Source organism: Salmo salar, chromosome 15 (genome assembly GCF_965601325.2).
Source record: "Salmo salar chromosome 15, fSalSal1, whole genome shotgun sequence".
NCBI classification, from domain to species: domain Eukaryota; kingdom Metazoa; phylum Chordata; class Actinopteri; order Salmoniformes; family Salmonidae; genus Salmo; species Salmo salar.
Window position 1 is genome coordinate 10,392,357 of NC_138305.1, and position 13,016 is coordinate 10,405,372.

The 13,016-nt window shown below is 45.5% G+C and overlaps 1 protein-coding gene across 1 annotated transcript in view; it reads right to left on the reverse strand.

Moving 5' to 3' along the window:
* The window catches only part of LOC106570928 (PDZ domain-containing protein 2), a 183,131-nt gene that overhangs the window by 96,468 nt on the left and 73,647 nt on the right, over positions 1–13,016 (reverse strand). The window contains exons 4-5 of the mRNA XM_082961630.1: positions 6,811–6,956; positions 1,949–2,081 (exon numbers count right to left, since the gene is read on the reverse strand). Coding sequence (XP_082817756.1) covers positions 1,949–2,081; positions 6,811–6,956 — 279 coding nt within the window. The remainder of the gene's footprint in view (positions 1–1,948; positions 2,082–6,810; positions 6,957–13,016) is intronic.

Below are 13,016 nucleotides of genomic sequence, written 5' to 3' on the forward strand. Positions count from 1 at the left end.
CTTTATCATCGATGCTCCCTCAGCTCAAGCTGCTGCTACTTACTGCCTTTCTGAACTGCTTCAAAACATCTGAAGCAGTGGAAAACCCTCAACAATGAACTAACTGCCAGATATCATCAACAATTTTTAGCTTTTTTCCAAAGTGACTTAGAGATTATTGATTGGAATGAAAAGCTCTATATAAAATAAATATATTATTGACTGCTGAAACACATTTTGTATTTATTTGTTGTTGTTGGATATTATTACTCTTCTTCTGTAATGACCCATTCACATGCACATTTCTCCGGTGAAATGGTAAGGTTCAGGAGGTTGCAACCTTGCATAACGGTAAAGGCCCAAAAAGACCACACCCTCTCATGTTGTGCCATGCAAATTGAACAGATGGTGGCACTATAACAAGCGATTGAAAATGAAAACTTTGAAAAGTCACACCCCTCATCCCTGTTTAACCTAGAGGCAAATAGGACCTCTCTCCTCACAAGGAACACATTTCCATGTAGGACCCATAAACTCTGGCATGATGGCTTTTCCTCCATTTAGAATTTAGTTAAAAACACTTAAAAACGCTAGTTCTCTGGTACCCAATGACCAGATCTGCATGAAACTTGATATGTGGCATCTATGGACCAAGTTCTCGCAACGCAATACTTTCTAGACTAGTACCTAAAAGAACATTGACCAATAAGCATTAATGTGGGTGTGGTCTGGCATATAAACGCATATTAAATCAGTCATGGATATTCGTATTGTAACAACACTTCGCTACACATGTTCCAAACACTGTGAAGACTCAACATATACAAGCACATTCACATGGACCACACAATGGTGCTATAACAGGCACATGTTTATATCTCTTGATCTGTTTGACTCAAGAGGAATGAAATTTGGCACAAGTGCAGATGGAACCTATAAAGTATAATTCAGTTCGGACCCATAGTCACGCAGTTGGACAGGAAAAAACATTAATGCAAGCTCATTTGGCTCATAGCGGCCATATTGTTTGAGCAAGAACCCAAGAACATTTCACGACGTGCGTCCATAGATGCTATATACCAAATTGGGTCCTTCTGGAGAAGAAGACATTTAAAGTAGTCAACATCATTAGAAATAGTCCAAAATACATCAAAAGCATACTGCATGATCAGTTCGATTTTTAGTTCACAGCTTGAACCCCAACATTGCTGCTTGCAGCTATATTTATTATTATTATTATTATTATGTTGAAACAACGTATTGAAAACAAGGACTATGTATTGTAGAACATTGAAACATATTGTACCAGGCTAAATGCTTAGTGTCCAGTCAGGGAATTAGGGTACCAAGTCCTAACATGCTAATGAGTGTGCTTAGTGATTAGTGTCGGATTCTTCACATTTCTGCTTTTGTCCGCATTGATAATCTCTCCTTTTCCATTTTCCTTCCCTGCTACGCAGCTGTATATTGACATATCAGGTGTTTTGGTGTCGTCTGTTAGAACATGGAGCTTTCCACGTCAATGTTGTTACAAATATGAGTTATTCTCTTTTACTTTGTTCTTCTATGTTAAGCCGGAGTCGAGACAACGTCTAAAAACAGAAGTTGTAAGTCATTTGAAATATGAAGAAGGGCATTTTTTTTCTCTCTCTCTTCAGAATCACAAGAAAGAGCTCGAGAAATACATTCGTTTCGGACAAAAAAGGGCTGTTGTGTTGAGTGTACGTGTGTGTGTGTCAGTGGGGGCTACTGAGGGGAGGACGGCTCATAATAACGTCTGGAAACGGAGTAAATGGAACGGCATCAAACACCTGGAAACCATGTGTTTGATTTAAATGATACAATTATTCCGTTACAGCCATTAGCACAAGCCCATCCTCCCCAATTAAAGTGCCACCAACCTCCTGTGGTGTGTGTGTGTGTGTGTGTGTGTGTGTGTGTGTGTGTGTGTGTGTGTGTGTGTACTCACCCTGCTAGCGACGACCAGTTGTACCAGTCCAGCGGTAGAGCGTAGGATGTCTACAGCCTCCAAATGAGACAGGCCAACCAGAGACTGACCGTTGATCATCAGGAGTTCATCACCGGCCTTCAGGCGTCTGTCCCTAACACACACACACACACACACACACACACACACCACACACACACACACACACACACACACACACACACACACACACACACACACACACACACACACACACACACACACATTTAATACTTTATGGAAACCACAAATTATGTTTAATACTGATTTAGAATCCCACCTGGACAAAAGGAACACCTATGTGAGAATGCTATTCATTGACTACAGGTCAGCGTTCAACACCATAGTACCCTTCCTGATGGGCTGCTGGTAGGTAACAATACATCCGCCACGCTGACCCTCAACACGGGGGCCCCTCAGGGATCCATGCTTATCCCCCTGCTGTACTCCCTGTTCACCCACGACTGTGTGGCCACACATGACTCCAACACCATCATTATGTTTGCTGACAACACAACGGTGGTAGCCCTGATCACCGACAGGAGATTGCCTACAGGGAGGAGTTCAGAGACCTGGCAGTCTGGTGTCAGGACAACAACCTCTCCCTCAATGTCAGCAAGACAAACGAGCTGATCGTTGACTAAAGGAAACGGAGGGCAGAGCACGCCCCATTCTCATCGACAGGGCTGTAGTGGAGCGGGTCGAGAGCTTGAAGTTCCTCAGTGTCCATATCACTAAGGAAATAACATGGTCCACACACACCAACACAGTCGTGAAGAAGGCACAACAACGCCTGCTTCCCATCAGGTGGATGAAAAGATTTGTCATCAGCCCTCAGATCCTCAAAAAGTTACACAGCTGCACCATTGAGAGCATCTTGACTGGATGCATCACCGCTTGGTATGGACAGCTGCTTGGCATCCGACAGAGGGTAGTGCGTACAGCCCAACACATCACTGGGGCCGAGCTCGCTGCCATCCAGGACCTCTATACCAGGCGTTGTCAGAGGAAGATCCTAAAAATTGTCAAAGACTGCAGCCACCAAAGGGTGACTTGGAAGTCATAGACTGTTCTCTCTGCTGCCGCACGGCAAGCGGTACCAATGCACCAAGTCTGGAACTAACAGGAGTGACATTGTAGGGTGTGCATAGAAACAGTGCAAAAACAAAATAAAAATGGTCTGTTAGCCATTATGTTATCTATTTAGCAGTCAGTCTGTTAGCCATTCTGTTAGCTATTTAGCAGTCTGTCTGTTAGCCATTCTGTTAGCTATTTAGCAGTCAGTCTGTTAGCCATTCTGTTAGCAGTCAGTCTGTTAGCCATTCTGTTAGCTAATTAGCAGTCTGTCTGTTAGCAATTCTGTTAGCTAATTAGCAGTCAGTCTGTTAGCCATTCTGTTAGCTATTTAGCAGTCAGTCTGTTAGCCATTCTGTTAGCAGTCAGTCTGTTAGCCATTCTGTTAGCAGTCAGTCTGTTAGCCATTCTGTTAGCAGTCAGTCTGTTAGCCATTCTGTTAGCAGTCAGTCTGTTAGCCATTCTGTTAGCTAATTAGCAGTCAGTCTGTTAGCCATTCTGTTAGCTATTTAGCAGTCAGTCTGTTAGCCATTCTGTTAGCTAATTAGCAGTCTGTCTGTTAGCCATTCTGTTAGCTATTTAGCAGTCAGTCTGTTAGCCATTCTGTTAGCAGTCAGTCTGTTAGCCATTCTGTTAGCTAATTAGCAGTCTGTCTGTTAGCCATTCTGTTAGCTAATTAGCAGTCAGTCTGTTAGCCATTCTGTTAGCTATTTAGCAGTCAGTCTGTTAGCTAATTAGCAGTCTGTCTGTTAGCCATTCTGTTAGCAGTCAGTCTGTTAGCCATTCTGTTAGCAGTCTGTCTGTTAGCCATTCTGTTAGCTATTTAGCAGTCTGTCTGTTAGCCATTCTGTTAGCTATTTAGCAGTCAGTCTGTTAGCCATTCTGTTAGCTATTTAGCAGTCAGTCTGTTAGCCATTCTGTTAGCTAATTAGCAGTCTGTCTGTTAGCCATTCTGTTAGCAGTCAGTCTGTTAGCCATTCTGTTAGCAGTCAGTCTGTTAGCCATTCTGTTAGCTAATTAGCAGTCTGTCTGTTAGCCATTCTGTTAGCTATTTAGCAGTCAGTCTGTTAGCCATTCTGTTAGCAGTCAGTCTGTTAGCCATTCTGTTAGCAGTCAGTCTGTTAGCCATTCTGTTAGCTATTTAGCACTTATGGCTTGGGGATAGAAGCTGTTCAGGAGCCTGTTAATGTCAGACTTGTTGCTCAGGTACGACTTTCCGTGCGGAAGCAGACAGAACAGCCTGTTCCCTGTAAATGGAACGACAGACTAGCCAGTGAAACACAGCCATTATGGATACTGAAGATATGAGTCATGTCTGCTGTGTGTGGCGATGTGTGTGTGTGTGTGTGTGTGTGTGTGTGTGTGTGTGTGTGTGTGTGTGTGTGTGTGTGTGTGTGTGTGTGTGTGTGTGTTGGAAAGATATTAAGCAGAACGGACGCTGAGGAGAACAAAGAAAGAGCTGGCCTCTGTTACTAAGATCAGATAGAGACAGCACACACACACACACACACACACACACACACACACACACACACACACACACACACACACACACACACACACACACACACACACACACACACACACACACACACACTCGCATACGCACACACGTACTCACACACACACGCACACCCAAACACATATACACACAAATACACATGGGGTTGTGAGCTCACAGATAATATAATATTTCCAGCAATCATTTACCCCCCGTTGTGTTTTTCTAAGTGGCAAAATTATTATAATTTTTTTTAATGAAATTGCTCAAATCTTTTCTAGCTTGTATATCTATTGAAAACAGGGTTGATCTGCTACAAACCACCAGAACATGACCCGAAACAGTAGAACCAGCTCACCTGTTTCTACACTAGGATTTGACTGTTAGATATTCAATGTCTCTTTTGAAAAACAATATGAACCATATTAAAACATGAGTTCAGTTCACGTAACATGGTTGACTTTTAAAATGAGGGACAGGAGTAAATGAATCACTAATCACATGAAGTAAATAATGATCTTACGATATGACTTTGTCAAAGCAACACAATAACTAGAGTTTACAATGACGGTGAAACTTGGGAGACATTTTTGGGTTAAGTGAGATGAAATCTCCCTAGAAGTGACACAGGGCTGACAGAGGGACATGTAAAAAAAAAATGCTGAATTTTGGCACATTAGCGAGTCTTTATTCATATTAAAAATGAATTATTGTATTATCCATGTCGTCTATATTAAAGGGCACTTCATCTAATATAACAGGCTTTTCAAATTCTATATTGGTGCATAATTTCTACTTAAAATATCAAAGGGATGCAAAAAAGGCACTCTTTTTGTGGAACGCCCCATTTACTGATAAACAACCTCTTGAAACACTTCATTGCCGTATTGTAGATCGTAGCTCACCACTAATACACAGTAATTCTCCCCTTTTCAACATTCAGACATGAGAGTATTAGAAGCTGCGTCCCTAAAGTGGACGTGGTCACAAGACGTTTTACATGATTTCCTATTGGCCAAGGCTCAGACAGGAGTGTGTCTTTTAAAGATAAATTAGGCTGGTTGAGAGGACTCAGACACCATGTGATTGGTTGAGAGCATTCAGACACCATGTGGCTGGTTGAGAGAGACACCATGTGACTGGTTGACAGCACTCAGACACCATGTGGCTGGTTGACAGCACTCAGACACCATGTGGCTGGTTGAGAGGACTCAGACACCATGTGATTGGTTGAGAGCACTCAGACACCATGTGATTGGTTGAGAGCACTCAGACACCATGTGACTGGTTGAGAGGACTCAGACACCATGTGGCTGGTTGACAGCACTCAGACACCATGTGGCTGGTTGAGAGGACTCAGACACCATGTGATTGGTTGAGAGCACTCAGACACCATGTGATTGGTTGAGAGCACTCAGACACCATGTGACTGGTTGAGAGGACTCAGACACCATGTGGCTGGTTGACAGCACTCAGACACCATGTGACTGGTTGAGAGGACTCAGACACCATGTGATTGGTTGAGAGCACTCAGACACCATGTGATTGGTTGAGAGCACTCAGACACCATGTGACTGGTTGAGAGGACTCAGACACCATGTGACTGGTTGACAGCACTCAGACACCATGTGACTGGTTGACAGCTCTCAGACACCATGTGACTGGTTGAGAGGACTCAGAGTCCATGTGGCTGGTTGAGAGGACTCAGACACCATGTGACTGGTTGAGAGGACTCAGACACCATGTGACTGGTTGACAGCACTCAGACACCATGTGACTGGTTGAGAGGACTCAGACACCATGTGGCTGGTTGAGAGGACTCAGACACCATGTGACTGGTTGACAGCACTCAGACACCATGTGACTGGTTGAGAGAGACACCATGTGACTGGTTGAGAGCATTCAGACACCATGTGAATGGTTGAGAGAACTCAGACACCATGTGGCTGGTTGAGAGAGACACCATGTGACTGGTTGAGAGGACTCAGACACCATCACTCTGCATACCTATAAGAATACATAAACATCTCTCAAATTGCAAAAGTGTTGTCTTATCTCCAGGTATGCACCTGTGTGGGCATACAGTATCAAATGTGTAAGGTGCGTGCGCGCGTGTGTGTGTGTGTGTGTGTGTGTGTGTGTGTGTGTGTGTGTGTGTGTACAGTGGTGTGTGTGTGTGTTTGTACAGTGGTGTGTGTGTGTGTGTGTGTGTGTGTGTGTGTGTGTGTGTGTGTGTGTGTGTGTGTGTGTGTGTGTTTGTGTTTTTTACCTCTGTGTGGCGCCGCCCTCCTCCACGTGCGCTATGATGATGCCGTGCGGGGAGCGCTTGGACCCTCGTCCTCCCGTAATCTGGATCCCCAGCCCCTCCTGACCTTTCACCATGTGCATCTTCCAGATACGACTCCCCTCTCTGGGCTGGAGGACACAGACGAGACACAGAGTTAGGGTCATGGTTGATAGGACTTCCCTCTCTGGGCTGGAGGACACAGAGTTAGGGTCATGGTTGATACGACTTCCCTCTCTGGGCTGGAGGACACAGAGTTAGGGTCATGGTTGATAGGACTTCCCTCTCTGGGCTGGAGGACACAGAGTTAGGGTCATGGTTGATACGACTTCCCTCTCTGGGCTGGAGGACACAGAGTTAGGGTCATGGTTGATAGGACTTCCCTCTCTGGGCTGGAGGACACAGAGTTAGGGTCATGGTTGATAGGACTTCCCTCTCTGGGCTGGAGGACACAGAGTTAGGGTCATGGTTGATAGGACTTCCCTCTCTGGGCTGGAGGACACAGAGTTAGGGTCATGGTTGATAGGACTCCCCTCTCTGGGCTGGAGGACACAGAGTTAGGGTCATGGTTGATAGGACTTCCCTCTCTGGGCTGGAGGACACAGAGTTAGGGTCATGGTTGATAGGACTTCCCTCTCTGGGCTGGAGGACACAGAGTTAGGGTCATGGTTGATAGGACTCCCCTCTCTGGGCTGGAGGACACAGAGTTAGGGTCATGGTTGATAGGACTTCCCTCTCTGGGCTGGAGGACACAGAGTTAGGGTCATGGTTGATAGGACTTCCCTCTCTGGGCTGGAGGACACAGAGTTAGGGTCATGGTTGATAGGACTTCCCTCTCTGGGCTGGAGGACACAGAGTTAGGGTCATGGTTGATAGGACTCCCCTCTCTGGGCTGGAGGACACAGAGTTAGGGTCATGGTTGATAGGACTTCCCTCTCTGGGCTGGAGGACACAGAGTTAGGGTCATGGTTGATAGGACTTCCCTCTCTGGGCTGGAGGACACAGAGTTAGGGTCATGGTTGATACGACTTCCCTCTCTGGGCTGGAGGACACAGAGTTAGGGTCATGGTTGATACGACTTCCCTCTCTGGGCTGGAGGACACAGAGTTAGGGTCATGGTTGCAGTGTTGAAGGCAGTGACACACTCACTAATACTGTATATCACAAGAACAAGCTCCATGTAAGTGGTTTAGATAGGGGTTTAGACAAGGGGTTGAGACAAGGGGTTGAGACATGGGGTTTAGACAGGGGTTGAGACAGGGGGTTTAGACAGGGGTTTAGACTGGGGTTGAGACCGGGGGTTTAGACAAGAGGTTTAGACAGGGGTTCAGACAGGGGTTTAGATAGTAGTTAGTGGTGTACCAGTAGTTCTACACCTCAATACTGCAGGTGCTGCTGGAGACTTTGGGAGTGTTAGATCCATGACAGATGAAGGTTCCTAGACTATATCCTGACTGAGTTTTTCAGACATTCAGATCTATTATTACTGAATATATATGTACCCAAACTATTTCAGTCCATATTGATGTTGCAGGACTATGCAGGTGACAATTTACAGAAACCAACTCTCCTCTGAAATAATGAAATGTTATCTAACTATCTTTAAAAAGTTTGTTCTGACAATTAATATTATGTTTTTCAAACATAAAAAAAAACACTTTTAAAAACCCTCATAGTTCAACAAATTAATTGTTTTTGACAGTTAAACTCAAAACACGCATTAGAAAACAGTCCATTGAGGAGTTTTATATAAAGTCAAGACTTTTCCAACGGTCAGGCTTTAGGAAGACGCTAGAAAGAGAAAGATAGGTGTTCCATCCTCCTGAGAGGTGTGGAGTTTGATCAACACCGCCTCTTCTTTCCTCCTCATTCCTCCCTCCTCCTCTTCTCCCTTCTTTCCTCTCTCCTCCTTTCTCTCCTCCTCATCCTCCTCTCTCCTCCTCTTTCCTCCCTCCTCTTCTCTCCTCCTCATCCTCCTGAGAGGTGTGGAGTTTGATCAACACTGCCTCTCTCTCCTCCTCTTTCCTCTCTCCTCCTCATCCTCCTCTCTCCTCCTCTTTCCTCTCTCCTCCTTTCTCTCCTCCTCATCCTCCTGAGAGGTGTGGAGTTTGATCAACACTGCCTCCTCTCTCCTCTTCTTATTCTTCCCCTCCAATCCTCTCTCCTCTCTCTCTCCTCCTCATCCTCCTCTCTCTCCTCATCCTCCTCTCTCCTCTCTCTCCTCCTCATCCTCCTTTCTCTCCTCTCCTCTCCTCCTCATCCTCCTCTCCTCATCCTCCTCTCTCTCCTGCTCATCATCCTCTTCTCCTCCTCATCCTCCTCTCCTCATCCTCCTCTCCTCATCCTCCTCATCCTCCTCTCCTCATCCTCCTCTCTCTCCTCCACATCCTCCTCTCTCTCCTCCTCATCCTCCTCTCTCTCCTCCTCATCCTCCTCTCTCTCCTCCTCATCCTCCTCTCCTCACCCTCCTCTCTCTCTCTCCTCCTCATCCTCCTTTCTCTCCTCCTCATCCTCCTCTCCTCATCCTCCTCTTTCCTCTCTCTCTCCTCATTCTCCTCCTCATCCTCCTCTCTCTCCTCTCCTCCTCATCCTCCTCTCTCCTCCTCATTCTCCTCTCCTCATCATCTCTCCTCTCTCTCCTCTCCTCATCATCGCTCTCCTCCTTCTCCCCCTCTTCTTCCTCTCTCCTTATCCATTCATTATCCAAGATGAGCAGTCACGACTACCGATGTTATCTGCCCGAGGGAGTTATCCAACTGGCCCCTCCGTCGCGGTGTAACCTGAACGCCCATCTGCGGCCAGCTAATCGTTAGCTGTCTTATCGGCTGCTATCTGAATAGGTCTATCGGCCAATTTTCTTGGGCCACTATAACTATAACTATTTTGCCAATTGGATTGGTCCCCTCTACCACACGGAACCCCACTAATCTACCGACGGAAATGCACGAGGTGGCTAAAAACAGACCTCCGTCTTCTGCTAACTTGCTACCCATGGCCCGGCTAGCTGTCTGAATCGCTGTGACCCCAACCAACCTCACTACTCACTGGACCCTTATGATCACTCGGCTAACCATGCCTCTCCTTAATGTCAATATGCCTTGTCCATTGCTGTTCTGGTTAGTGTTTATTGGCTTATTTCACTGTAGAGCCTCTAGTCCTGCTCATTATACCTTATCCAACCTTTCAGTTCCACCACCCACACATGCTATGACATCTTCTGGTTTCAATGATGTTTCAAGAGACAATATCTCTCTCATCATCACTCAATGCCTAGGTTTACCTCCACTGTATTCACATCCTACCATAACTTTGTCTGTACATTATACCTTGAAGCTATTTTATCGCCCCCAGAAACCTGCTCCTTTTACTCTCTGTTCCGGACGTCCTAGACAACCAATTCTCATAGCTTTTAGCCATACCCTTATCCTACTCCTCCTCTGTTCCTCTGGTGATATAGAGGTGAATCCAGGCCCTGCAGTGCCTAGCTCCACTCCTATTCCCCAGGCGCTCTCTTTTGATGACTTCTGTAACCGTAAAAAGCCTTGGTTTCATGCAGGTTAACATTAGAAGCCTCCTCCCTAAGTTTGTTTTATTCACTGCTTTAGCACACTCTGCCAACCCGGATGTCTTAGCCGTGTCTGAATCCTGGCTTAGGAAGACCACCAAAAACTCTGAAATCTCCATCCCTAACTACAACATTTTCAGACAAGATAGAACGGCCAAAGGGGGCGGTGTTGCAATCTACTGCAGAGATAGCCTGCAGAGTTCTGTCCTACTATCCAGGTCTGTATCCAAACAATTTGAACTTATTCTTTTAAAAATCCACCTCTCTAAAAACAAGTCTCTCACCGTTGCCGCCTGCTATAGACCACCCTCTGCCCCCAGCTGTGCACTGCGACCTGTATGCATAGCAGCACCCACCTGTAGCACGCGCTCCAGCAGGTATATCTCTCTGGTCACCCCCAAAGCCAATTCCTCCTTCGGCCGCCTCTCCTTCCAGTTCTCTGCTGCCAATGACTGGAACGAACTACAAAAATCTCTAAAATTGGAAACACTTATCTCCCTCACTAGCTTTAAGCACCAGCTGTCAGAGCAGCTCACAGATTACTGCACCTGTACATAGCCCATCTATAATTTAGCCCAAACAACTACCCCTTCCCCTACTGTATTTATTTATTTATTTAGCTCCTTTGCACCCCATTATTTCTATTTCTACTTTGCACTTTCAAATCTACCATTCCAGTGTTTTACTTGCTATATTGTATTTACTTTGCCACCGTGGCCTTTTTATATCCTTTACCTCCCTTATCTCACCTCATTTGCTCACTTTGTATATAGACTTATTTTTCTACTATATTATTGACTGTATGTTTGTTTTACTCCATGTGTAACTCTGTGTTGTTGTATGTTTCAAACTGCTTGCTTTATCTTGGCCAGGTCGCAATTGTAAATGAGAACTTGTTCTCAACTTGCCTACCTGGTTAAATAAAGGTGAAATAATTTTTTTTTTTTTAAATCCTCCTCCTCCGTAGATATTCTATAAATATAATCTGAGTGATCCTTAGAGGCACCTGTCTTTGACATCTTGTGTACACACACACACACACACACACACACACACACACACACACACACACACACACACACACACACACACACACACACACACACACACACACACACACACACACACACACACACACACACACACACACACACACACACACTCTCTCTCTTACGGTGTAGCTGCCCCAGAAAATTGCCAACCCTCTAAGGGGATTGAAGTGATTAAAATTTAAAGCACTACCGTATGTTCAGTCTGAAATCTGTCTGTGTGCTAGCTACTCAACCTGGGCTGGATTCCATTATAATAACGACAGGCCTGATGTCTGTGTGCTAGCTACTCAACCTGGGCTGGATTCCATTATAATAACAACAGGCCTGATGTATGTGTGCTAGCTACTCAACCTGGGCTGGATTCCATTATAATAACGACAGGCCTGATGTCTGTGTGCTAGCTACTCAATCTGGGCTGGATTCCATTATAATAACGACAGGCCTGATGTCTGTGTGCTAGCTACTCAACCTGGGCTGGATTCCATTATAATAACGACAGGCCTGATGTCTGTGTACTAGCTACTCAACCTGGGCTGGATTCCATTATAATAACGACCTCAAATGTTCCTCGTTTAGAAGTCAGAAGGTAAATCATCAAGGACATAGGAATGGAGAGAGGGAGGTAGAAAGAGAGACAGAGCGACAGTGAGAGGTATTTGATACTTTTATTACCTCATTAATACCGATACCAGCGTTGTTGACACTGATAGTTGAAACGCACACAAGCCCCATATTATCACCAGTAGTTTGTATAATGATAAGGATATATTAATCACCAGTAGTTTATATACTGATATACACTGCTCAAAAAAATAAAGGGAACACTAAAATAACACATCCTAGATCTGAATGAATGAAATAATCTTATTAAATACTTTTTTCTTTACATAGTTGAATGTGCTGACAACAAAATCACACAAAAATAATCAATGGAAATCCAATTTATCAACCCATGGAGGTCTGGATTTGGAGTCACACACTCAAAATTAAAGTGGAAAACCACACTACAGGCTAATCCAACTTTGATGTAATGTCCTTAAAACAAGTCAAAATGAGACTCAGTAGTGTGTGTGGCCTCCACGTGCCTGTATGACCTCCCTACAACGCCTGGGCATGCTCCTGATGAGGTGGCGGATGGTCTCCTGAGGGATCTCCTCCCAGACCTGGACTAAAGCATCCGCCAACTCCTGGACAGTCTGTGGTGCAACGTGGCGTTGGTGGATGGAGCGAGACATGATGTCACAGATGTGTTCAATTGGATTCAGGTCTGGGGAACGGGCGGGCCAGTCCATAGCATCAATGCCTTCCTCTTGCAGGAACTGCTGACACACTCCAGCCACATGAGGTCTAGCATTGTCTTGCATTAGGAGGAACCCAGGGCCAACCGCACCAGCATATGGTCTCACAAGGGGTCTGAGGATCTCATCTCGGTACCTAATGGCAGTCAGGCTACCTCTGGTGAGCACATGGAGGGCTGTGCGGCCCCCCAAACAAATGCCACCCCACAACATGACTGACCCACCGCCAAACCGGTCATGCTGGAGGATGTTGCAGGCAGCAGAACGTTCTCCACG